The 27,561-nt window shown below is 39.7% G+C and overlaps 2 protein-coding genes across 3 annotated transcripts; one reads left to right on the forward strand and one right to left on the reverse strand.

Annotated features, from left to right (window-relative positions):
• The first annotated feature begins 493 nt into the window (after positions 1–493).
• Positions 494–12,639, forward strand: fbxo25 (F-box protein 25). Of its 2 annotated transcripts, XM_034162014.1 has the most exons (11): positions 494–620; positions 951–1,093; positions 4,692–4,795; positions 5,502–5,551; positions 5,634–5,726; positions 5,802–5,895; positions 7,009–7,193; positions 7,890–8,072; positions 9,101–9,244; positions 11,450–11,476; positions 11,750–12,639. In XM_034162014.1, exons 2-11 carry the CDS (start codon positions 966–968, stop codon positions 11,837–11,839), a joined length of 1,098 nt encoding a protein of 365 aa, XP_034017905.1. In that variant the 5' UTR covers positions 494–620; positions 951–965; the 3' UTR covers positions 11,840–12,639. The 2 variants fall into 2 exon arrangements, with proteins under 2 accessions (XP_034017905.1, XP_034017906.1); XM_034162015.1 differs by lacking the exon at positions 11,450–11,476.
• Positions 12,640–13,403: 764 nt separating this feature from the next.
• Positions 13,404–27,355, reverse strand: si:ch211-225h24.2 (testis development-related protein). Its single transcript, XM_034162017.1, has 4 exons — positions 27,036–27,355; positions 22,165–22,221; positions 16,917–17,032; positions 13,404–15,420 (listed from the first exon to the last, which is right to left on the reverse strand). The coding sequence occupies exons 1-4, from the start codon at positions 27,120–27,122 to the stop codon at positions 14,991–14,993; spliced, it is 690 nt and encodes a 229-aa protein (XP_034017908.1). The 5' UTR covers positions 27,123–27,355; the 3' UTR covers positions 13,404–14,990.
• Positions 27,356–27,561: the final 206 nt, after the last annotated feature.

Here is a 27,561-nt window from a genome sequence, read left to right on the forward strand (position 1 = left end):
CAGATGACTGTATATATATATATATATATATATATATATATATATATATATATATATATATATATAAAATGGGCTTGTAGTGTCGAATTTTATGGGTTGTAATTTCTAACCTCCTTGATTTAAAGGTAAAATTAAAGGTAAAATTCGACACTACAAGCCCATTTTAATTGTTTCATTTCACCTCCAGAGGCAAAATTACAAAAAGTGTCACCATTCAAATACTTATGTATCTGATATCCCGAGTGGCTCGATGGTTCGATCCCTTTGCGCCAATCTCACAATGAAAACATAAATACACGTGCGCAGATCCCGCTGTCACGTGTCGAATTGATCCCCAGCAAAAACAGAGGATTAAAAAAAACAACCTGGTGATTGACAGCTCTGTTCAGCCAATCCACGACGCAATACAGGTTAGCAACAGGATCAATTCTGGAATTCAGTCCAATCACAAAGCGCTATGGGGCGTGGCCAAAAGCGGCCGTGTACACTGTTTACTTCCGTCAATATTTGCAGCTTCACCGTGGAGGAAACGAACAAACTATTCGTCATATAAGCTTTTCTGCAAATACCTCGGTGTGTTTGACAACGTTTTGCGGTTTCTTGTTTTTGCTATTAAGAAGGTATGTGTACACATACACAAAAGCTGGTGTTGTTTGAATACGTGACGTTGGCTACTGTTATTATTTGTTTACGTCACTATTATTATTATTGCAGTTGTTGTCTTAAGTAATTAATTGATTGGGCTTTGCTGTAGTGTTATTTATGCTCCTGTAATTTCATCCATTCCATCATTAAATAAACGCATTCAAAATGATGTATTTATTAACATTACACTTTCATGTATGAAATAAAACATACGACAGAGCCATGTGTAGTACTCTTGTTTCCCAAACACAATAAACTCTCTGTCTTCCTGTGTTTTATTTATTGTGTTCTGGACTCCTTCGCAGATCTCCAGCTGAAGAATGCCTTTCTTGGGCAAAGACTGGAGATCTCCAGGATGGAGCTGGACAAAGACCGAGCACGGCTGGAAGAGGAGCATCTTCTATGCTCACGATTTGGCAGACATCAACAACCAGCTGAACCTAAATGAGTAAGGTCATATCCTAATTACCTCCATCACACATGTCTGCACTTTTCTGTTTCTTGCACTGCAAAACAAACAAAAAAACAACACTAAATCTGAGGGAAATGATCTTGCTGCATGGACAGATAATTTCACTTGACAGTATGTCAAACACTTAAAATAGGACATAAATTATCTAACACTTCTAAATATAGTTTTTTATCTTGGTGAGAACCAAATAATTTGCAGTGTGCCACGATAAAAGGGTTAATTCTTTATTTTAAGTGCTTAGATTTATCAATCTTAATTCAAGACATACTGTCAAGTAAAATTATCTGTCCATGCAGCAAGATCATTTCCCTCAGATTTAGTTTTATGTGGTTTTTAGACACCACTTTACCGGACCATGACTCTGTTTTGCTTTGCTGTTCTATTTAACCAATGTCAGAAACAGAAATATTCATCTTTTACTGATTTTAGAACTGAACCATAACTCATGTTTGAAAATCTAGAACCACTCACATTTTGGGATTTATATCATCACTGAACACTCTGTGCAAAGTGTTTCCTTGTTACCATTGCAGTATTACATATTTTTTAACATTGTTGCACCCTCAAACTTTTGTTTGGGTGAAAAATTATTTATGAACTCAAGTAAGGTGAATTATTTCACTGTGTCTTGTCTTTGTTCCATCTCCTGCTGTGGACGGTCTGAAACTGTTACATGTGGATTACTGTGTTAACTATATTAATTTGGTGGTGATCCCGTTTTTCTCGGGTCTTTGAAACAAATGCTGGATTTGTTCCCACAGTGACATATGTGGAATAGTAAACCTGACTGGCAGCAGGTCTATTCACCATCAACAGGATTAGCTGATGGACAAGTGTAATCTCAGAAACCCGTTGAACCACCGGCCCATTCTTTCATACAGAAGGCATCTGTTACAATTGGTGTGTTGATAATTAGAGGATTCCATTGAATTGATGTCAAGATCCTTTAAGTTTTCTGACTCATGATTGTTCTGTTTTTGGGAGGGAATAAGAATATATTAGTTTAATGGAGACAGATGTTCTGCTGTGGTAACCCCTTATGGGATCAGATGAAAGATGATTTATTCATTTTAATACTTTTGGATTTTATTCTGAACGGTTCCCAGTTCTTTGATGTGCTGATACTTGTTCAGCAGACACATGAATGTTGTAATAGTGAACCCCTAAAAGGACCCCTTTATCTTGGCTGTTTAAGCGATTTACAAAGAATAGGGTCCAGGTCTTGGCTACCCAGTTCTATTTACATTTTCCATATTTTTCCCCTCTACCTGCACATCATTATCTCGTAATCACCAGGCACTGATCAAGAGCCGGCTTCATCCAGCATTGATTGACTGAATGCAGGTGTTTTGGATAATCAGTGCTGGCAAAGCATGGAGAAATGGAAAACATACAAATTTGTCAGTCTCCTCATACTAGGATTAAGTGCTCTTGGCTGCCGATGTCAATCGCAAAACCCGCTTCAGTTTCAGATGTGGAACACAGCTGTCCTCATCATGCTCCACAACTCTTCTTTTCTTCAGAGTTTACTAAAAGTCTAATAGACATTCGTATTTGGCACAGATCGAAAAAGATTCTCAGCATGAAGTCGTGATTATCTCCACCACCAGCTTACAATGTCTCATGTTTTATTGATCAACCAGCCGTCATTCAGTGCTGTCTTAGCCTGTCACCACGCCACAGTCTTTCATCATAAAAATCAAGACATGGCGTTGTGCAATTACCAGTGACATCAGCTCTCCAAACACACCCTCACTCCAGAAGACCAGGGGAGGTGCGATTGTCAGAACAACACTGTCTATTTGTGAAAAGAAAGGGAAGCATTATGGTGGCCTCTCACATGGTACACAGTGTTACATTAGCACTTAGGTCATGGGTTTTCAACATCGGTGGTGAACATCTGACATTCATTAGCTACAGAGATTTAAATAGCAGTGAGGTGCTGGAAAGTTAAGTCAAATCATTTAAATCTCTGTTTGCTTTCCTACCATGTGCTTTATAGTGCAAAAGGCTCCATTGATTCATGTTTAACCATAAATGGTACAGAACTTTGGGGAAACAATCAGCAGATATCATTCTGCGGCTGTAAACCCAAGCCAATAGGTTGTATGAAGTATGGTTTCTTGTATTTAACGTGACATGGTATTTGCTTTCACAGTACAAAACAATTTTAGATGCTGGCTGGCTTTTGGGGCTGTTATGCTGCTGATGCCACACTAATATGTTGGGCTGGCCCTGAAATTTCAGAGAGAATGTAAATTATTTTCAGTTTATCATGCTGCTATCTCTGAGTTTGCCAAGATTTTCAAGGAAAGGCTCCATTTGCTGCAGAAATCCATGAGAATAAGGTTGCATCAACTTCAGTTATAATGTGCAAATTTGCATCTGTGCACAGTCCCAAGAGTCTTGGTAAGGCTGATGTTTCAGGAGATGGATACGTAGTGCCTGGAAGGTTGCATCTGCAATGTGCTTCCTTGAATTAGCATTAACCCCTGGTCAGAGGGACTGAACATGTGTGTATTCTAGGAAGACCAGCTGAGCACCACATACTTAGATGTCAACCACGTTCTATTTTCTGCCTCATTTACTTTATGTTGACTTCCAGTGCATCCTGTAAAATGACAAGGAAGCAAGTTTGGGTGTCCTTACTACTGTTGCCAGCATGCTTACTCATGGGGTGGGGAAGATTGAGGCTTTGTGATTTGATGCTGTATAAATAATTTGAAGGTGATTGCATATCCGCCAAAGTGTTACAAAGCTTTCTGCTGCCATTATTTATTGGCTCTGCAAAGGCTGATGTTGTGCACATAACTTGTGTATCCCAAGTTATTGCTTTCTTGACTCGTGAATTAGCTGTGACAGATTCCTGCCTGTGGTCCAGGATTAATACATAGAGAGGAGGTATTACTGTACAACTCATTGATCCCAGTTTGGTGCTCACATAGGCAAGCAACGTGTTATCAATTAAAGCACAGTTTAAAGCAATCCAGTCTTTCCAGATGTTCTGTCTTTCTAACAATCCCTGAAATGTTGATGTAAACACAGACCAGTTTTTGAGAGCAGGCAGGTCAGTAAGAGAGGTAACGCTTGACACAACCTCTCACAGTAAATCTTACATCACATGATTATGTATTTGATTCCAGAGCACAAATGGGAATGAAATTACATTTAAGCAATTTTATACGTGAACACTTATAAGTCGCTTAATATTTCTTCAACTTCATTTACAGCAATCATTCATAAATGGAAATGTTGTGGTCCTGTCGGGTAAGTCTGTCTGGTTTAGGCAGTCCTCAAAAACTGATTGTACAAGAAGAAAACTAGTGAAAGAAGCCACGAAAACACCCATGATCACTCTGAAGGAGTTGTAGACCTCTGTGGCTGGAGAAACTCTGCGTAAGTGCGTAGTGAATCTTTTGTCTGTTACCACCAGTCACAGCTTAATAGTACAGTTAGAACAGAGAAAAATGTTCTCACAAAGGCACTTTCATTTATAGTTTGCCAGAAGGCACATGGGAGACTTGAGACTCAATTTGATCTGTTTCCTTGAATTAAAATCCTTCTCATTTTTCAGGCTCTGCAGTAATAACAAAGAAAACCAGTATGTCGGACATGTGTGTGAACTCACCAGCACAAAGAGGAAAAAAGACTTGGACAACAACAAGACCAAATCTCAGTGTGAGTGTCAGCAACACCATTCATTCCTAAGTATGTGGTTTCCAAATTAAGAGTCTTTTAGGCACAAAAAGCTTAACCGTAAATTACTGGCAGGCACAAGCTATCATTACAGTTGATGGCCAAGGATGTACATTCTGGTGCAAATCAACAAAAAGCCCATTGTTTGAGGTTGTGTGTTCATATTACTCCTTCCGCCTAGGAGGTAATGCTTTAGTCTGCAGATTTGGTGGCACATTTATTCTAAAACAGGATAGTTGATAATGATTTAGAGAGTTTCATCTCATTAAATGTTGTGGTAAATCCTCAGGAGGGCAGACGCAGGAAACTTAACAGCAGGTGCATATTTATGAGGTAAAAAGAGATTTTACGAAAACATGGTGTAAGTGTATAAAAGTGACATCATCATCACCAAACAGTGTTTCAGGACTTCATATTGGTGACAAATAGAAAACCTGATACTATTTTTAAAAGTAAAAGTTTTGTGCTCTTCGTTAACATAAAACAATAATTACTCTTAAATAAGCCCTTACGGAGAGCGCCGTTACATTATTGTTTTGGAACCATGTGCTCTAGTCTAGACAGGTTGGGCATACTCTGAAGATCCTTCTGTGCGATGTGTATGATTGTTGGATTGCACAGGTTGCTGTTGTGCACCTGTTACACTTTTTTTTTTTTTAATCTGATTTGTTTTTCATTCTTTCTCCAGTTGTTTTTAGGGATAAATGGATCTACATACAGAAAGGGAGCACAAAAGAGGTGAGACCAGACTTCATATTAAAACTTGTCTTATTGTTGGTGTTAACATTATAAAACACAGTGATAAACTCTTCATGTGCAGCGGCATGGATACTGCACACTTGGTGAAGCCCTGAACCGCCTGGACTTTTCCAGCGCCGTTCGGGACTTGAGACGATTCAACTACGTGGCCAAAGTGAGGATGACAATCGCACGTCTTAGTTTGGAGCTGCTGCACAATCAGACATTTACACTGTGTCCTCTTTGACAGCTCTTCCAGCTTATAGCCAAGTCTCAGCTGACGTCCCTGAGCGGAGCTGCCCAGAAAAACTATTTCAATATACTGGAGAAGATCGTACGAAAAGGTAGGAGACCTAAGAGTGCGTCGTCACTTTGTATTTACAACACAGTCTCTTCACAGCGTACCTGTCACTATGTAGGTCACATTCAAGAGATTTGTGAAAATACCATAAATTTTAAAACTGTCATACACAAAAGCCTTAATTTTTGATCTGACGTCATGAATCTAGTAAAACAAAAAGTAAAATTCCAAGACTGTTTGTTTTTACTTGCACTGTTGCTGCGATGAATAATACATATTTTATTTCTATTTCTACCTCATTTTCTTATGTCCGGTACTGTTACAAGTATTATTACTATTATTGCTTATCCTTGCACACGCTGTTTGATGAACATTTTCCTCTACTTTGCACCCATCTTGTGTGTTTTTTAAGAGTTGATGTAACGTGAATTTCTCCTCTGTGAGATCAATAAAGTTTATCTTATCTTAGATCAGGCCTCATTTAGACCAGGTTATCATTTATGACCCCGGCATATATTTTGTTGCACCATTTTTCAAATGTTAATCTGAAAGAAAGTTTCCTGCCCATCTATTTGTCCTGAATTTGTTCATAGAATTTTGCAAGGATCAGTCAATCCGTGTGGCAAGTATAATCCAAATTTGTGTGGGATCACTTATGACCTCCTGGGAAGATCTATGAGATTTCTGACATTATAGCTTCAGATGGTTTTGTAATTTGTGAACTGTAATAATTATATTTTATTGTTTTGCAGGGAAGCCAACAGATCTAGAATAGCAAGATTTACAGCTGCACAAGCATTGAGACTGATTCTTGGTGGCCAAAGTGAAGATGAAAAGGATGATATTAGAGAGTGAAATAAATATGAAGAACCCTAAAACAATCTTTTTTTTATAGAAGTATTCCAATATAAAGTCAATGGGGTCATAAATAACCTCACTCTGTCATATTAGTTGTTTAAATAGCTTGGCCGCTTAAGGGTTAATAAACTGAATGAAGTTCCCATCTGTTGTGCAATGAACTTTAAAAAAAAAAAAAGTTTAGCTTGAATGTACTTGGAGGATATTTTTTCCAAATGCTTATTGTTTCCAGTAACACTGTTTCTAATCATTTTCATATTTTATTGTGGGTTTTGTTGGTATTTCCTTTGGGTACCAGTCCTGGATGACCACTACAATCCGCGCCTTGTCAAGGAGCTACTGCAGGACCTCATTGCAACGCTGGACAGCCTGACTTTTCATGTTGGCAAGTCAGTCCTGGTGGGAAACGTCAACATCTGGATGTGTCGACAGGAGATGATTCTGAACTGGCAGCAGCAGCTCAACAATCTGCAGATCCCCACGGTAGGAGGTGTGAGTGTGAGAGACATTTATCTGTTTTTTTATGTTTGTATTGAGCGTTTTGCAAGAAACGACAGTTTGAAATTACACAATTCACCCACTCTTATAGATTACAAGGAGGTTTTCCAGAAGTATCAAGGTTCTTACTAAAGTTGTTTTACAGATATTGTCTTTGCAGGTCTGTTGGCACCATACATCATCAAACTGCTCATGAGATCACATTCTTTGGCAGCTGTGATCGTCACTTTCTGGATTATCACAGTCACAAACGATGGGCTGTACTAAAGGCGACAGAGACAGTTTAACTGTCAGCAGCTGATGTGCTCTGTTATATTCTGCACTCCATAGGACACTTAACAAGTTTGGATGATGTCGGTGAATTTGCTGCATTGTAAGAAATGTAGCTACAAACATGCAGTACTCTTAATCTCAGTGCAAAAGTTATAATTACTTGTGAACATCTGTCATTGCCTGTTGTAGTTTTAATTATTGTGTGTGTGCAAGCATGACTTTTTATAATTACTTGTGAACATCTGTCATTGCCTGTTGTAGTTTTAATTATTGTGTGTGTGCAAGCATGACTTTTTTTTTTTTTAACTGCCATGGGGTAAGAATCTAGAAGCTATTTTCAACAACCTCGTGATTGTCTGATGGGATAACGGCACGGCTTTGATGCATCACTGTCCATTGTCTCCTCAGCAAATATCCTGCGGGAAGTCACTGATTGATCTGCCGCTCCACACTCAGAACAAGATCCTCTATAAATTATCCGACGCATATGACATTATTAACCTGGGACAAGCCACGCCTACTCTGCACATCCTTAGTGAGAACAGAAGACTCTGGAAGAGACTTTGTCACTTTCACTTCTCAGGCAAACCGGTGAGATGAGTACAAAAATATATTTAACTTAAAACTGACTATCTGCTGCTTGGTGCAAAGCAGTGCAACTGATGTAATTTTCACTTCCAGCAACCACATTGTTTAAATCACAAAAGTTTTTGCACTCATCAGTGCTTTAGTGGTTGGTCTGAAAATGAGGTGTGGTCAGATGCAGTGCTGGTGGATTATTACTGTCATGAGACCAGGGAACGTGACTGTGCCACAGACCAACAAAAACCTGGTCTAAATTCAGGCAGAGGTTTTCTGTTTATAATATTCAGGTACGGTTTACATAGGTGGGTTCACAATGCTTGTACACTCTGCTTACACACAGGGGTGTGCATTTGCACTTGTCATATTACAGCAAAATTGAAAAAAAAATGAATGGAACAGTATATATTCATCTGTCTTCTGGAATACAGAAGATCAGGTGAACAGACATACAGGAGGAGGTGTTGCAGAAATGAGATGCTCAACTGCGTCACCTCAGGGAGCTGCGGTGGTTGACTGACATTCTCAGTACTGCTTGCACAATTTACATGTAAATTACATACAGTGTGTGTGTGCTTTGCATGTATAGCTTTCCTCACCAGAAAACCACTCACATCAGCTAATTAGCAGTGCACCAGGTTGCAGCATGACCAGCCCTTAAAGGGAATGACAGAGGACATTCTGATTGGTGAATTCATGTTTCACCCTAAACAGGCTGATTACATAATTTAATAAAACCCCTTTGTGCTCTGCACCTTACACTGCATTCAGATTACAGGCTGTGTAAAGAGCAAAGAGGAGGTGTCAAGATAGGATGTGCTGTATTCTACCGAGGGCCCACTAGAGGGCAGAGTTGCTCTATGCACACCATCTCACTTGTATCTTAGGAATTCTCTCTAGGTGGTCTTTGGAAATTAATTACACTTTGGTCTACTTATAATTACATTCTTCTCCCATGTTTTACTTGTTTAAGTATGTTTAATCTGTTTTTTGTTTTTTTTTCCTGGTGTGTGTGTTGGGGGGGTACACGCAAACAGTTCTGTAGGAATCTGGTCTTATCCACGACAGACACCGTGGACTGGAAGGTGATGTACTTCACGCTGCAGAAGCACTATCCCGTGAAGGAGCAGTACGGTGACACGCTCCATTTCTGCAAACACTGTAGCATCCTCTTCTGGAAGGTAAGCACGCTAAAACTCCACCCATACTTGTGATACCTACAAAAGCATCATAACCTGTAACTAACAGGCCAGCAATCCTAGCAGAGCATTCTGGGTAAATCCTAAAAGAAGAAAACTGATTGGTTGCATCCACCTACTGTAAGCATGTGTCACAGCCTGGACATAAATCAAGGATTTATCAGATATACCTGATGGGCTGCAAAATAATTCACAATATGAATTTAAAAAAAAGATGTTTTTCTCTGCAAATTCGGGTTTTATTAAGTTTCCGACAGATGGTCATTGTGGATATGTCACCGCTTCCAGACGCTAAACTATTTAAATCATTTGAAAATACACTTTGGTTGAACGGCTTCCTATGTGTGTGCGGAGGAGTCGAGTCATTTGTCACGAGACGTCCGCATTGAGATTCTTTGGACATTTTGTTGAGACTGAACACAGAAAATATGTTTGTGCAGCTCTTGGGATCGTGACCTTACTGAAATAAATGTGTGTGTGTGAATGGTGCCAAAACTCTTCTTATTTCGAAGGTTTAATAGTAAAAGGAAAAGTTAGGTTTCTATGGAGACACTGGCCTGTGCACGTCTACAGAATACTGATGAAAAGCCAGAGGTGGCGATGCCACACACCATATTTTGCCTGATGTTTAACCCTTTTAACAGCAGTGCATCAAATGACAAGCAACAACAAAATATTTTTATATTAGCTGAAAAAAATTGTTTTCATAAATGCTTGTTCTCAGACATTTTAAACTGCACTAAATATACAAATCTGTTGAGAAATAGCCAATCGTACTTTACCTTCGCAACATGGCCGCAGTCTTGGCAGAACTACAATAAGTCAGACTCACATGGCAAAATTATTTGTTCAGTCTTCCTTGTAAGTCAGAAGTCTGAATTTTAAATGAAGTGCCATATTTTTTTCTGGAGTATACATCGCTCCGTTTTGTTTTTTACTAGTTTGGGAAGTGCTGTGACTTACACTCTGGAAAATATGCTAATTTTGTTTAGCTGCTCCTTCGAGGGACGTGATGGCTGCTTTTAGCTTTCCTTTGTTGCTTTTGTATGAAAATCAAACACACTTCAACAACCAGTGGAAAAAGGTGTAAAGTACATTGTGTATAGTTTTATTCAAGGAAAAAAAAAGATTTACCACAGTTTCCGGCGTTTAAGTTGCAGTGTGTTTGTTTATTAGCTTGTGAGGCGCTACGACGTATATACCAAAATATCACACATTCGTTCTTCATAAGAATAACTATAATGAATATTTATATTGGACTTTGCCAGGAACCAAAGCACTAAACAAAATAAACTCTAATAATAAAAGAATAAATGGCAATAATAAAAAGTACACTACAAAAGAATGCACAAAAATCTCAAATTAAAGATAATACAGAAAAAGGTGTGACTTGTACTCCAGAAAATATAAATGTTTTGAATAATGTAAAATGCAGAACTTGGAGAGAAGAAACAAACATCTGATGGAACTTTCTGATTTCTTTATTCCAGTTAGAGTTCAGAAAATCACATTTGTCAGTTGTAATTGAACACAGCAGCATTATTTCTGTCTGTGAAGGTGACATCTCAGAATGTGCACATTTTGTGAGGAGATATTTACATAATCACAGGTGGGGGGAAAAAGGTTGAAACCACTGAGATAAGCATATGTGTGTGAGCGATAAATGTATATCTGCAGAGGAGTGTGTATCTCACACTATATCAGAGTTGTTGTCTGTTGAATCGGTTATCATGTTTGTGCCAGAACAAGGAGTTTCTCCTTGGCCACGGAGTCAAAACATCAGTTGTCTTTTTGTTGCCCTGAACATTCTCAGAGACACTTTGTCTTCTGTCACACTGATAACTGCATCTGTGGAAGCTTTGAGACAAAAGTGTGTTTGAAAAGCAAAAGGTGAACATGGAAATAGTTGAACGGAATCATGTTTTAAATCAACGGTACCATTTTTATTTCTTTAAAAATGAATAAAATCGTATTTAGGGGTTAATAACGTTCTTTGGTAGACATTTGCACACACAGTAACAGTACTATGGTTAAAAATACTGCTCTTGTTTTTCTTCCTTGCGATTATTTTTCTTCCCGTAAATCTTGTCCTCCTCGGCTGTGTTCCAATACTATTTAACCTTTGCAATCTCTCCTTGCTTGTCTCCCTCCTTCCTCCCTGGTATTACATCTCCCTGATTCCTTAAGGACCGCAACCTGACATTGTTCTTCAAGGTACCTCATCTCCCATCATGCCTTTCTGTTGCTTGTTTGTATGTGGCACGTCTGTCCTCCAGTCATCTCGCTTCATTCCGTGTTGGGCAGTTTACAGCACGCGGCGTTCCACAGACATAACCTCACTTTATGCGTTTTTATCAGCTCATTTACATAATTCTGAATTCCTCTGAGTGTTTGATCTGTTTCTCTGTGAGAATCCTCTAACACCATTAATTAGCGGGAGGCTCCAGTGCTTTCTTGGTAACACTTAATTTGTCGGTTGTGTTCCAGGACTGTGGCCATCCGTGCACAGCCAATGATCCAGAGAGCTGCGTCATGCCCATCACTCCACATCACTTTATCGACCTCTTCAAGTTCTAAACCTTCATGCTGCTCTTTAAGACAAACATCTGTTGACCTTCACTCACAGATGTAAAGGGCTCAAGCAGAAAAATGTGACTTACCGTATTTATGTCTAAGTTTCCTTTCTCACAAATGCAGCGGCACATTGTTGTTGATGTGCAAAATGTTTAAAGGGAGTATGTTATTTTTCCTTCTCCCAAATGAAGGGTCACTGAGGGAAGGACAGCAACGCTATTTTGTCTGTATTTCTGCGGCTGCAGAAGGTTGCGGACACGCCTACATTTCATTTGACTGCTGCAGGTAGACGGTGGGTTTGAGAGTTTGGAATAACCCAGATGAATACTTGTGTGGTTGCCATCCAGGACCCGAGGTGGTCCTGTAGTGTGGTGGACCCGTGCCACTGGACGGGACGGGAATATGTCAAAGGATTATATGTAAAGTGAATTTGAGTGTCCTTATAGTGAGTAAAATATGACGGCAGCTTGAGAACCCGTTGGTTTGATTACTGAGGATTTTCTGTCTTTGTCCTGTTTTGTGTTGTTGACATTTAATTGAACGCATGTCCAGTTTGAGTCCACGTACAAATGCTGTGTTCTTTTGTGTACAGTGGGGTCTTGGATCACATAAATCTGCATGAGTGTGCAGGTTTTTACAGTCTGTTCGTGTCACAACTGTCAATGGCAGAAATGTAAAATAATTATGTTTAAAAAAAAAGAAAAAAGTTATACTTTCAACTTTTCTAATCTTTTACCAATATTATACAAGTGTGACTTATTGGACACAAAACTATGTAATAATTAAAAATGTCTGAAAATCTTTTTCTGACTCTGGGGATTATTTTGGTTGCTTTATACAAATCTTTTAAGGATTTTAACAAATTATTTTTCCAATAAATATTCAAGCATGCAATTTATGATCTTCAAAAGAATTTATTTACTGTGCTCAGGATTAAGTGTTTTTTTTTTCTTCCAGAAAATTAATTACGCAGTTTAAATGATACAAACAACAGTCACATTCCAGGTTTTGCATGTGTTTTTCCAACTTCAAATATAAAATGAATCACACCCACATGATTACAAATATTTTGGAATCAAAGTGTTTAAGAAAGTAAAGTTGCATTGCTTCATTTTGTCAACTTAAGCAATGAACCTTTTATGTGAAATATGTACTGAAAAAGTAATTTGTAAAATATTTGAAGATCTAGATCAGGCCTCCCCACCCTGTTGCTGGAGGACACCTGCCCGACATACAAGTATTATACACCTCCCACAGCTAATTAACTCAGTCAGGTGTGCTCAGCCAATCAAGAGCTGGCAAACGCCAACGTGAACTGACCAGGTGTGACTAGGGCAGGTAGACATGGAAACTATGAGGGTCAGGTGTCCTCCAGGAGCAGGTTGGAAAGGTCTGATTTAGAGAATACATAATGGAATATATCAAATACTTAACTCGCATTTTTTTTGTTGATCATGCATAAATCAGTTTTTTTTAATTCAGCAATTCTTTGTTGTCATATTGACGCTATTAATCTTATGACAAGCCAGAGACCAGAAAACACATGTTGGAAGAAGAGGAGCCAGGCTGTTGGTCTACATCTTTATTCTGGCTGAGAAAGTGTCACTCAGCACATTAGTGAATAAAAACAGGATACATCGATCCTTTCTGCTACATCTGTGCACTTGTGACTGCAAAACTAGATCTCTTTATCAATATAATTCAGCAATAACATTAAAACAAAGAAGAGGAAATATAAAGACGATTCGTGAATTTAAATAGTTTGTGACTGATTGAAGAAATTCTTTGAAAACCAACCAAAACTCCTCTGCTACTGGTCATCGGGCGAAAAGCAGTTTATTCATGAAAACCTGTATGAAGGTTGGTCACAGAGAACACAGCACGTCTGCAGGGCGCTGTGACCTTGGTGCAACAGTGTTGCATGCTGGGATGATGCGCCGGCACAGCTGGAACTATAATAAACACAGCAGTGTTTTCGTATTGTTGGTCTAATGACAGCTTACAGTAAATCTGATGTCACAATGGTCGCTGGCACTTTACAGGTGTGACATCACTGCTTTCTTCAGAAAGAGACTTTACGTTTTATCTCTTCGGCAGTGCAGTTTAAATAAAATAATCAGCAACACATTTGCATTCTGACCTAAAAAAAAAATTCACAAACACAAACTTGGTCTTTTCATAATTGCACAGAGTTTTTAAGCTCTTTATCAGTATTTAAATTAAGGCTTTAGACTCACATTCTTTACTTTTTAGCTGCATAGAAAGGCGTGAACATTTCATACACAAGAAATGTGTAGAAACATTGCATATTCTAATCAGTTCTCACTGAACGTCAAATCACGTCAATGGAAATCACGTATTTCATGGTGGGATAAAAATGTCTACATTCCAGTGCAATGTTTGTTCAGATTAAAAAGGTACAGTTGAGTAGCTGACGCAATCACATTAAAGATTGGCTGTGAACGTTGCGTACTGAACAGATTCAGGCGAGCGGGACTGTTTGCTTCTTGAGATTCTTGCAATCAGTATCATACTGTCAGTGTGAAGATAATATTCATCAGCAACTATCTAAAGGCACGACTGCAAGGTTTAACTATGTCATGAAATTATAAAATTAGTGGCACACCGGGGCGTTGGGAGTGTCGCACCCTCCACACCTGCAACTGGAGCTCCCCCTGAGAAGTAGATGGCAGATTAACATTAAATTATGAACACGTGCAGGATACGTTATCTGATCACAAATCAGATCAATACACTTGTTTTCAAAGTATCTAAAAGCTAAGTAAGTTAGCTGCAGCTCTGGCTAATGGACAAAGGTATCTAATAGAGAAAATGCATCTCTCACTAAACAAATGATTTTAAATTCTCACCAGATTTTTTTTTTTTATTATTTATTAAATATGCATCTATAAATCTTCCACCAAAATGCTTGGTGGATTTTACTTTATCGGAGCAGCCAGTCCTGTAAAAGCACAGTGATCAAACTAATCAAGGAATTCAGAGCTAAAAGTAAAAATAAGATCACGTATATAATCTCCTGTCTTATAACTGGGTCCTCCAGAATGGAAGAAGCACAATTTTGGTTCAGGTGTTTTTCCTGTTTACTGATGGAACACACCAGGTGTGGAGGAAGGTGGAGATGTGGGCGTGGCTACTATTTAAGCCCCTCCCATGCATTCTCTGACACAATCCCTCGACTCATCCTGCTGATTCCGGCGAGCTTGCCTTTGGCGCGGGCTGTCCATCTGACAGCGTTTGTAGAATTGTTGGAATCCGACAGGTTTGCGTAACGTGACGAGTCCTCCTCCAGACCGCTGCTCGCCCAGGAGGGCGATTCCAGTTTGGGTCCAAGCGAGTTGGGGGAGGACACCTGTGAGTCCTCTGTGTGGCCGTTGAATTTGGAGGCTTGTTCAGTCTCGGATTCGGTTATATTCCCGATCTGAGGCGGGTCCCAGCCTTCTATCTTCTCCAACTTCTTGGCGGGTGAGATCTGCCTCATTGTCATGGTAACACTGTCCCAAAAACAGTGACCCTTTTCCGGCTTGTCCTTCTCTTTCCCATCATCTTTTATCTTCTTGTTGCACCTTTTACAATAAATTGAGAAAGAAGAATAGAAAAACAGGCATAATTACAAACTACTTTGGCACAGAACAAAATAATCAGGACCAATAATTATCATACCTCCAGCCTGACTGGATATTTCCGACATCTTACTGCTCCCTATACAGAAAGGAATTCCTGCTTCCTTGTCACTGTGAAGTGAATAATTTAGGTTTTCCTCAACCTACATACACATCCTCATGGGTTCTGGGTGCTCATAAATTCTGGCTGATATGTCCACATAAACAAATAGAAGTGGTTGGACATGAGTTCATTATTTCTGCCCAGACATGTAACTATTTTTCTGCACGCACTTGACTAATAGCGGCCACTTAACATAACTCTGTTAACATGTCAACCAGAAAAGGTTAGAAATATATTACTTTGAGGTTGGAAAATCTAGAAAACAGACAATGCTGAGAATGTTGGCACTAATACACAAACTAATGTGGAGTTCATTCGAGTGCGTTTGGGGCATTTCTGCATCACCAGAGCAAAACAGTGCCTCTGAACATCCAAAGGCTCTTTGTTCTTTTGTTGGTGTGTTTGTTTGAAACTGTTTGGAGCCATTATCCAGCTGCATAAACTCAGTCGTCATGGTTTAAACTGAGTCTAACCAGTTCCTGTTTCTCTCCAAATCACAGAAAGCTCACTAGAGGTCACTGTTTCCAAAGTTAAACCTCACACAATAACATTAAAAGAATGCTTTAAGTCCAAAAAATGAAAGAATGACCCCCAAGATGTGGTGCTTTTTCTGGACTTTGGAAAAGCGTAGTCATATCCTCTAAAATACAGTGAATGAATGAATGAATTAATTAATGAATGAGGTAATTATCTGATTTGACATTAATTAACTTTAACGCTTGAAATTAATTAAAACAAAAAGTAAGTTTGTTTTGCTGATGGATTCCCAGAGGTCTGACTGCCACTTACTGGACAATTGGCAGATGCTGACTGGATGATGGAAATTAGGAGCAGGTGATTATGAATGTACATGTGACTTGTCTGCCACCTGCTGGAGATGCATGGGGTTGTTGCAGGAAATAAACATATATCTTGATGGAAATTAGGAGCATGTTTTTGATCTTGAATATACCTTTTTTACCATCTGCTGAACACTGCCACCTGTTGGATGCATGCTGGATGCTGGGTGGATGATGAAAACTGGGAGCAGGTGTGAGTGATGTTGCATGTATCTTGAAATGAGCGTGTTCTTTAATTTCCAAAGGCTCGGTCTGGTGGCCACCACATTATTCTCAGTGAAATGATACAACTATTACTATTATTATTATTTAGACACATGCAGAGCTGGTTCTAGTGAAACCTGTAGCTATAATTAAACTTCTGGCCATCAGATTTAGCTGATTTCAGTCTAATCCTTGGATAATCTATCTGGCAGTGGAGCAAAGTTGTCAAAGTTCAATTTCAACTCTGATTTGGGGAGCTGTTTTTCAGCTTGAAGGTCTGGAGTTCTCCTCACCCTCGCCAGTCCCCCAGTTTCTCCCCAGTCAACAAGAGGTGCTCATCATCTTTGGAGGAGAACATTTTCTTCTCCCTCCTTTCCTTCTTGGACATGATCTTCTTCACTTTGGCCTCCTGTCATAAGAAAAGAGCATTTATTTATTTTATTTTTTTTCTTTGAATAGCAGCACTGAAATGATTTTCCTCCTCCACAGGTGCCTGTTCGGTTTGTAATCCTCAATGTCCACATAGCAGATGATTTGTCCTCCCTGAAGAAGCTCATTTTATAAATGCTGAGGGAATTTAGCTTGAGATTGATGATCATGCATTTTTCAAATTCTTTTGGCTTCATTTCTGCACCTACAAACCTCGAGCCATCCGTCACATCAGAATTCCTGCCTTCCCTTCCGGAGTACACATTCCGCCTTCCTCGTTGACTGTGGAATGAAAGTTTGGCTCCATTCCTCTCTGTGTCTGGGAAGCATTCCCAATGTCAGCTGTCAAGGTCATAGTATTTACTCCTCCCAACATCTGTGCCTGCCTTTGCTTTACCGTTATCGAAATATTCTCAGTATTTGCATCATTTGATGAATCTGCTTCTTTTCTTTCTGTTGTTTTAAAGAGGTGCTCTAATCCTGCACGCAACAGCAGGATGCAACAGCAGCTAAAACATGCGAGAAGTCATGAACTGGTACCAAAAGCCCCGTCCTGAAGGGAGCTACTGATCCAGTTTTAACTCCACAGTTTGCCATGCCAGAAGTTTTGTTCTTCCTTTACTTTAATGGAATTTGTTTAAAAATGTACAAATTCAGCAGGATTTGTGAAATCTTCCATTAACAGATAGTATTTAGCAACATTTACCTCCACCAAAGAGATAATGCTTTCACCAGCGTTTGTCTGACCAGGATAACTCAAACCGTAATGAATGGATTTCAGTAAAAAAAAAAAAAGAAATGGTGAGCAGATAGATAATGTTCTGTGGAATAAGTGATTCCATTTTGGAGGTGATCTGGAATATATTCTGGAACTGATATGTAGGACATTTGGCACACAGCAATATTTAGCTCAATAAGTTGTGAGAACACATTGAACTTTTGTTAGCAGATGGATAATGTCCTAGAAAATAAGTGATATTTATTTTGAATTTCATCTGGAACAAATTTTGGATCCAAAGGTGAAGGTGCTGAAGAAATGGCTTCTGGTAAACACTATTTTTTAAATATATTCTTGGCACCAAATTTTTTATTTTACTAAATTTCCAAAATTGTATAGTGTGGACTGGACTTTTGCAGCAATTTTTTAAAACTTAATTTTAAATGTCCATTTCACAATTCTTAGACTTTTTTTTTTAAAATAACATCTGTCACCAGCTGTGGGGTCAAACATCAGTGTCACAGTTCATAAAACTTTCACAGAACAATTAGTCTGGAGGGCGCGTCGAACAAGTGCTGCACTGCATGTGACACGTGAGGATATAGATGGACACCAGTGTCTCATAGATGAAGACATTTACTGATAAACGAAAACAAATGTCCTCCTTTTCTCACCTGTCATGGTCTTCAACATAGCTGCGGATAAGAACACTCCCACTTTCTTATGAGTTTATCCGCAGATAATATTTCCATCACTCGCTCGGTGTGTCCGAGCTTCCTGTCTTTGTTCTCTGTGTAAACCGCAGAGCAGATTTAGAGCTCAGCGCAGCACAAAGCACAGACGCCAAAAGTGATTTTGAGTGTGTGCGCGTGTGTGTATGTGCATGCATGCTGCTAAATTCCAGCTGGGCACTGTACGTGCATGCATGTGTGCACATACTGAGGCTGGTGTATTCGCTGTTCTTTGCAGCATTAACCTGCAGGCCTCGAGACCCAAAGCAGCTCAATAATCTCTCCAAATGTGGCCAAAGGAGCAACTCACTCGGTGCCGCCGCTTTACCTACAGCTCCACGCTGGGCAGAACAATAACGCTCTTATGGGACCAAATTCTTCCATCCGTCCCTCACAGAAGAAAGCTGAGAGATTACAGAGGCATTTGGTCTAATATTGTAAGATGTTTAGATCTCAAACAGAAGACATTTCAGAGACAGAATTACAAGATTTAAACTGTTGGAGACAGAGTTAAGACATTTCAAATGTTTGGAGACAGACTTGAGACATTTCAAATGTTTGGAGACAGACTTGAGACATTTCAAATGTTTGGGGACAGACTTGAGACATTTCAAATGTTTGGAGACAGAGTTAAGATATTTGCATATGGCAGTTAATTAAGCATGTTACAGCTTTGCTAATTTATTACATTTATAATGTTACAGATCACACCAGTTTCTAAACTGGGGAGTCGTGTGGTAGATTCATAGATGTTGAAGATACGTTCCAGTTAAACATTTAATTTCAAATTGTTGTAAGTGATATAGATATTTTCTGACAGCTCTTTTAAATATCTTGTTTTAAAAAGAACGTTGAGCTGCATTTCTTGTATGAAAACTGCATCAGAAATCAAATTTATTATTATCATTGTTAATGTCCAACTTGTCCATGGTGTTGATCTGCTTTATGGGTTTGACCAAAAGGTGTAAATCGATTAAGTTGTCTCTTCCAAACCACTTCAAAACACAGAAATATTATTTAAAATGAAGACATTTTAAATGCATTTTGGTGCAACACAATTTCAAACCAACTGCAACAATCTCATCTAAAATATGTCTGTTTAAAGTCAGTTTAAGACATTCCAATTCTAATCTAAAAGCAGTGAGAAATAGCATATGTTCTGAAGTACTTTAAGACATTTTGAAACAATTAAATCATGTTTTGTGTAAAACAGAAGTCAAAATGTGTTGTGGAATTTTTACTATTTCCTGCCATTATGTTGTCCCTTTTTCTTCTGGCTGCTCGCCTTTCCTCAGGGTCACTACAGCAGATCCAGATCATGATTTAGCACAACTTTTACACCAGATATCCTTCCTGATCCAACTCCAGATATGCACAGAGACTGGGCGGGCTTGAACTGGGACCTTTTTGCTTGGAGGGAAGACTGCTTGCCATGGCACTGATCATTAATGAAAAGTGTTACTTTAACCTTAAGCGTCACGTGGCTAAAACAAGACACAGAGGACGCCGGATGTCACTATGGGACATCTGAATGTCCACTGTTTGGGTTTCAAATGGGGGGAAAAGGACATCCAGAACTGGATTCAGTCTGTCACACAGCACTCAGTGTTCAGACTGACACGGGAAGAAATGCGGTCCAGCGTCTGTGGCTATTTTCAGCCATGTTTTTCTTCCACAATGATTGTTCTCGTCCAAAAGGCCCGAGTCCTCAAAAGAATGCTGCGTTTCCTTCCTCCCCACAGCCCCGCCTCCTCCATCCTCACAAACAGGTCAAAGAAAATGTTCTGTCACGTCACCTACAGTGGCTATGAAATGCATAAAATGGACCTCCAGCTTTTCGTACTTTGGAGGGTTCTCGTAAGAACGCATCGTTTAGTTTTATGGATGATGTCAACACAGATTAGGAGTTGCATCATATCTCTGAAGAACAAAGAGCAAATCTCATTCCCGTGCTGTTTGGATTATACACACCTGGTGATAAAGTCACCTGCATCCACTTGATCAAGATTTAATAAGGGTTACAAATTCTAAAAATAAAGTTCTTGAGAGATCTTCCTTTAAAACTCAAAAGCTCACAAGAATAAATCTCACTGTCATGGATCTATCTGTGAAGAACCAAAGTATCCGCCAGAAGAAAAAAAAAAAAAAACACATATCCTCCCATCACGGTTCCAGACGGGTGGGTTTTAGGAAAAGTACAAGAACACAAACATAGTCAGTAACAACAAACAAGCCAGTTATCCAGTGATGAGGTTAAAGATAGGACAGGGGCTGGTTTACAGATAAACACTGAGGCCTCCGTCCTGCTTCGACCCCAGAAACTTCCAGAGAGAGTAAAGAGGGAGGAGGAGAAGGAGGCAATGATAGACCCAAACGTTAGCTCCAAGGATAGCCACGTTTCTACGCCGGCGGTAATATTCCAATCTTAATCCATTTAAGACCACATTCTGAATAAGACGCTGGCGTGTAAACATCATTTACTGATTACCTTAAACTGAACGACGCCATAATTAGAGGAAACAATCATCTAATTAAGATGTCAAGTATTCTGATCTTCATCTGTTTACTGACGTGCTTAATCAGACTGTTGTTGGAGGTGCAGTGCAGCTGGCAGCCATTAATCAGACTGTTCTCCGGAACGTCAACAGGAACATGGATGGAATATTCTTTAAACAACTTGTGTAAACACCGTAATCTAAATGTGGCCACGTTCAAAATAAGGACGCGAATGGGATTATTGCCGTCCACGTAAACAAAGTCAGTGTCGTGTTTTGAGTGATTAACCATCAACATTTTCTGCTGATCTCCATAAAACTTTCTGGAGTCACGGAGACGCTTCTCATAGATGAACGGGTTTAGTTTGAGTATGGATGAACTTCCAGCACTCTACAGGCTTCTGACAGAATGTCCACATCCTGTTCATACTGTTTGATCTGTATGCAAGACAAACAAAAGGCTAACGCTACACAACAAACAGACGGCACAGATCACTTAAACACACTAACAAGTTCAGAAAGCTCATTTTTGAGCTCACCAGTTTGATTAATGAACTATTTACACGAGCTAGCTCACCAACATCCACTCCCTGTATAATACCTTCATTATGTCAATGTAATGTTTTGTGTAATCCAGTTTTGTCTTACAAGTGACACTGATCTGTTTTTTGGGAACATTCTACATACTTTATCAGAGTAGGATTTTGTCAAATTTAATATTATGCACAGCTTGCTAGTACGATGGCACCTCCATTCAGAATGTCAGGTTAAGCTGTATTCTGTGTTTTTTTGCTGTTGCCCATAATGCAGTGTGGCATCTGCAACGTGGGATGTGCATAAAACTGTTGGAAGAGTTCCAGTTTAGTGCCAATCTCTTAACTCAAAGTTACTTATCATTTCCCTGAATATTTGAGCAAAACTTTATTGACAGCGGCAGTACGATTTGATGACAGTCCCTTTAGGTTTGGTGATCTTACACAATCATGATATTTGTGAAATATTTTGTAGTATCAGCACTGAAATAGCGAATTCATGTTTATCACCAGAGACAACTGGAGCCGTGCACCACAAAACTGCATTATGGGTAATGAAAAAACATCAAATGAACAGAAGCAGGTGTGTGTCTCTGTATTATATTTAATCATAAATTTGTAGTGTCACTGTTTACCTTAAAAATTGCAGGAACAGCTTTGTCATCCTCTTCCTCTCCTTCTACGTCTTTGCCCTGATACACACACACACAAATGGCATCACAAACATTACACCCTGTGCAACATTAATGCCGTGTGGAGCGTGTGCACAACGTCCTGCAAGGCTGAAGGCAAATACTTCCTGCGGCTGTAATATAAATACGTTTAATGCGGAAGACAGGACGGGGAGAGACATCCACTCAGCTCAGATAGCAGATTTAAACAAAAGAGACAAAACCAATCAACAACCTCCTGCCTTCAACCCGTACCTGACACCATATGGACAAAAAAAAAACAAAAAACAGATGACATCACAGAAATCTGTTAATGGGAATAAAATAATGAGTTAGCTGACAGGAAAATAACATTTATTTAAAAAAAAGTTCCTGAAAGATGCTCCTTTTCTCTTTTGCTTTAAATTGGATTTCAGGACATTTTTAGCTGCATTATCCATAAAACACATTTAACGGCCTTTAAACTGCCTTAGATGTTTTTAAAACCAGTTTAAGACGGGTTATAAATGTTATAAACTAATATCAGAGCATAATGTGTGTTTTTAAAATGTGCACATTGTAACACACACACACACACACACAATGTCATAATTTAACTGAGACGTGGTCGTTGGCCTATTTGCCCCCACACGTGCCTCATTCTGCCTGTAAGTCTGGAGTTGTTTGAGGAAGAACATCTGGCATAAACGCAAACCACCGTGCAGATCTGTACCAGATCTACTGTGGTAACCCCGAGCAAAAAGAAGCAGCAGAGCTGAATCTCAGATTACTGAAGCCAACCCAGAATTCCTGTAAAACGATCAAAGCTGTAAGTGCTGCTGACATCTAACAACTCCAACGGAGAGAAGAATGGTGATGGGACATGCCTGAGCAAAGTCTTCTTATTCTCCACCACGTGAGCGGATCAAAGACACACGCTCAGACACACTGATTACTGAGAGTAAAAGAGCATTAAGGGTGAAAGAATAGTGTTTTGGAAAATGGTGCCATCAACAGAAAGGGAGAGTCTCATGCCTCGGGGTCTTCTTTTTCCTGTCTGTAGTATATGTTTAGTATGTAAATTTTAATCACAGCACTGTCTATAAAAATCCAGACTACAAGCTAATAAAGGCCCTAAGTGAATGTTGGCACCAGCAGAACCCAGAAACGCCCCCTAATCCTCCACATTCTCTGAAAGCAGTGCCCCAGATAATGTGACTCCACTTTGAACTAACCTGGAGTTAAAATGAAGTCGGCCCCTACAAGGAGCTTCAGATGATGATTGTTCTCTGCAGCACCGACTCTGTTCATTTCAGATTAAACGTCTGTTTGGTTTCTACCATCTGATGCCATTTTCATCTTTTGTGCAGTGACCGAGAACCAAACAGTCAGGAACCGTTTCTGAGCCGTGTGACATCAGGTTCAACCAGGCTGTTTGTAGTGTAAACACTTTCATTTGCTGCGGATGCTCATATTTGCTGCTGACATCGTAACTATGACTTAATGCTTTTGCCCAGTTATTCAGACAGACTGTGTGTGAAACCTCTCGTTCTTTAGGTTATAATCTCTCACAAAAACATAGTGGGCAAACTTTTTTTCCTCACCATTGTGATCCATTTGTTATTTTTGAACAAATCTTTTGTCTATCTGCAGAAGCAATGTGAATAAAGTTAAATACAGACCAGACACATGACCAGTCAACACAAGAGACTTCCGCTGTCCTCGGAAAACACATTGGGTTCATCCCCTCCCCTAACACCAGGGCTTTATTTGGGATTTTGCTTCTTTGACGGTCTGTCTGAGAGACCTTACCCCTTTCAGTGGAGGATCATCTCAGCTTTATCTCTCTTTAACTCATTAACTCTAATGATTTAAATGTGAGGCTGCTGAAAGTGTAACTCAGATGTGATCCATCTTGTCCTGACCTGACATCACACAGACAACTACAGCAGCGTCATCGAAGCGTTCAGCCATACCACACCTTTAATCTTCTCCACCCACCCCCACGTCTCCTCACCACAAACTAGATTTCGTCATTTTATTTTATATCCTGCACTGGGCAGCAATCTGGCAGATTTGTGTTTGGGAAAAACAAACTTTTGAGAGATTTTTTTAAAAATTTTTTTATATAAATCAAGCTGCAGCTTTAAACCGTATAAACAAACAGGCACGTGCACCTCCTGCCAGCTCACAGCTGCCTCTTGCAGCCTGATGAAGTTCAGGAGACTTCAACAGACGCGCCAGAACAATACCTCTACTGTAGTGTGGAGGGGGGACAGCAACGTCCACACTTTTGTCTCCTTCCTCACCTCTTTTTGCCTGTCAGGTTGTTCATGTTCACCCTGTTTAGTAAAATACATCAATCAACCTTATTTTGCTTTGGCGTCACAAACACTAATTATTTGATGTGAACCCTCTCAGGCTCGGATTATCTTTGCTCCCTACCTTCCAAGATTTAGAGGGACATAGATTACAGCACTTTACAGTGCAGAAAATCTGGTGATCTCATCAAACCACAAGCATTCATGAAGATCCACCAACCTTTTGCCAAAGGATACAGTAAAAATAAGCATCTTGCAATGTGTGTGTGGGGGGGATGTACCTTTTGAATTCATGGTCAGCACCTACATTTTTTAAATCGCAGGTACACTTGCACTCATTTGTGTGCACCATGCGTGTGCTGCTCTTAAAACGACGTGTGGTCAGATGCAAGAAAATAAGGTCTCTTTTTTTTTTTTTTGCCACACTCCATCAGAGGGTAATTTAATTCAGTTTCAATTCAATCATCTTATAAAGCGCCAAATCACAACAAAAGCCATCTCAAGGCGCCTCACACAAAACAGTTCAACATAAAAATGTAAATAAATAAATAAAAATAAAAAATAAATCAAGTACATAATTAAAAACAGAAGTAAAAGAATGAAACAGATTAAAAAAAATTAAAATTATGCATAAGAAAGAGAATAAAAATAGGTTTTAAGTCTTGACTTAAAAATGTCCACGGACTCCGACTGCCTCAGGGTCACAGGAAGACCATTCCACAGAGCGGGTGCACGATAAAAAAAAAAAAAAAAGCTCTTTGACCCTCTTTTGAGGGTAGCATGCATTATGAAGGAGATGGAGGAAGATGGAACCCCATAACACCAGCAGTCTTGGAAAGCGGTGCGGTGCTGAGGGGGTCATCCACTACATGTTGGCGTCTGCATCTAAATGTGAGGCTGCTGATGCAGGTGGGTGCCTGGTACAAGGTTTCCCTGAGTAAGAACGCCCGTCTTCCACTGCTGTTGAAGTTTGGAAAGGTCTGTATTGAAGTGACTGTGCTGTCTGAGGTTCTGAGACCTGGAAGTTGCCAGATCTCAGTAGTGGGAAACACCTACTTTTGGTGTGGCCGTCCCCATGGTCGAGGTACTTTGAAGGTTTAGCATTTGCTGTGTCAGACCAGCTCCTTCTGATGTTGGCAGATGTTACTCCTGTCAATGAGGGTATTATGAAGCTCAAACATTTTCTGTTTGTTGCTTCAGTCTACGCTACAACCACAGTGAGTACAGTCTCGTTGAGGGAGACTTTTGTTTTGGTGATTGCCGACTTCTGCCCCAGACATGACACTCCCCTGGTTGTGGGTGATTTAAGTGCGACGACTAGCACAGACAGCGCTGCTACAAGAACTATATCAGTCCTCAAGGATCTGGTTGTGGAATTATTGAGGAAAAATCTTCATCTTGTATCACTGTATCAGACTGGTTTTTCTTCTTTTTTAACAACACAGCCTGTGGTTTTAAAGCTTTTGCTACCAAGGTGACTTGGAAGGAACCCTGGTGACTTTCTCCAGGCTTTTCCATGAGACAGCACAGTCCTGATTTGACATCAGCGCTTCCCGTTGACGTCTGACTGGTGACCAATGTAAATAAAGTCACAGACTGAAGTCAAAGCACTTCTTCAGACGTAAGAGCTTCAGGGTGGGAGTTAAGGAAGGCCAGTAAAACTGAGCCAAGGGTCATGGGTCCAGACGCTATCACAACAACAGATGAAAAATGTTGGGAAATGTTCTTGGTTGATCTTCTCAGTCGCTTGCTGCTCGATATATTTATACAACTGCACAGTTTGTTGTATCACATTATAAGGAATAAAATCCAAAATCTTCTGAGTTTACTACAAGTTTACAATCATCTACAGTGAACTTTTAACTTTCCCCCTCTCTAGTTTGAGGGCTGTGAAAACACTGACTCATTTGTCATTTTCTGTGTTTGTATTGTATAAAATGCATAATGTGTGAATGAATGTTATTTTACTTTAATGTTCAAATTGACCTTTTATACTGCGCTTATCTTATAGTAGGAATTTATGGTTTAAAATGGTCAAAAGTTCAGAACAATACATAGAGCACCAACTTCCTCTGAATTAAACACTTAGTCTCTCTAACACATTCCCATTATTAAGTTTTGAAATTCCAAATTCCAGTACAAGACTTTATATTTTCTGACAGTTCTAGAAAATGATTGCGTGATGTTATTTTGTATGCAGGGGCCATAAATCGTCTACCTCATGGGCGTCATCCGGCACTCGAGCCACCAGTTTTCGACCTCTCATATAAACTGATTTGAGGCTTTAGTTTCATCCCTGTTTTGCTCCAGAAAATCAAATCAAGTCCACAAGGTTTTTTGTTTGTTTTGTTTTATGACTGGTCTTGCATCAATGATTTATTTTAAAGATATTTTACAGAAATGCGTGACTGTTAAAAAAAAAAAATCCCCAAACAACTGTGTAAGAAACGGTGCCAACGAACGGCCAGCTGTTTGCGCACAGCGCCGCTGTTTACGCACTGCGCCGCTCTGTGCGTACACTTTCCGTCTCGTTACCTTGTAGGAGTGATGATGGTGCCAGGACATGTCGTCTTCCTCTGAAGCGTAATCCACCAGCACTTTGCTCTTACTTTTCTTAAACATATCTCCGCAACCGTCTTCTTCCTTGAAGAAGTTTCCCACTCCGTCCAAAAAACAAAACAAAACAAAAACCTGCAACTGAGATCGCGGCGACGCTCGGCTGCGCCTAACCCAGTGCGTCTTTTGATCACAGCACTAAATCCGGGTTGAGAAGCTTTCTACGAAAACAACCTCTTCATTCATTAAGGTACCAGGGGCTGGAGGGCTCGGCCATGTAGAAATGATGACGTGTGGCGGATCGTTTTTACGCAGGCTGTCTGGACCACCTGGAGCTCTAATCGTAGCTCCGCCTCCCAGCTCTGGGTCAGTGATGTTCCCCTGAGAAAGATGAGAAAGTTATGTCTCACCTCTGGCTACTGCTCTCTTGGAAAATGATCCAGTTTTTTATTTATTTGTTTATTTCAAATTCAGAACTAGATGGGCGCGCCTTAGCCAAGATCCA

This window comes from Thalassophryne amazonica, chromosome 21 (assembly GCF_902500255.1).
Source record: "Thalassophryne amazonica chromosome 21, fThaAma1.1, whole genome shotgun sequence".
NCBI classification, from domain to species: domain Eukaryota; kingdom Metazoa; phylum Chordata; class Actinopteri; order Batrachoidiformes; family Batrachoididae; genus Thalassophryne; species Thalassophryne amazonica.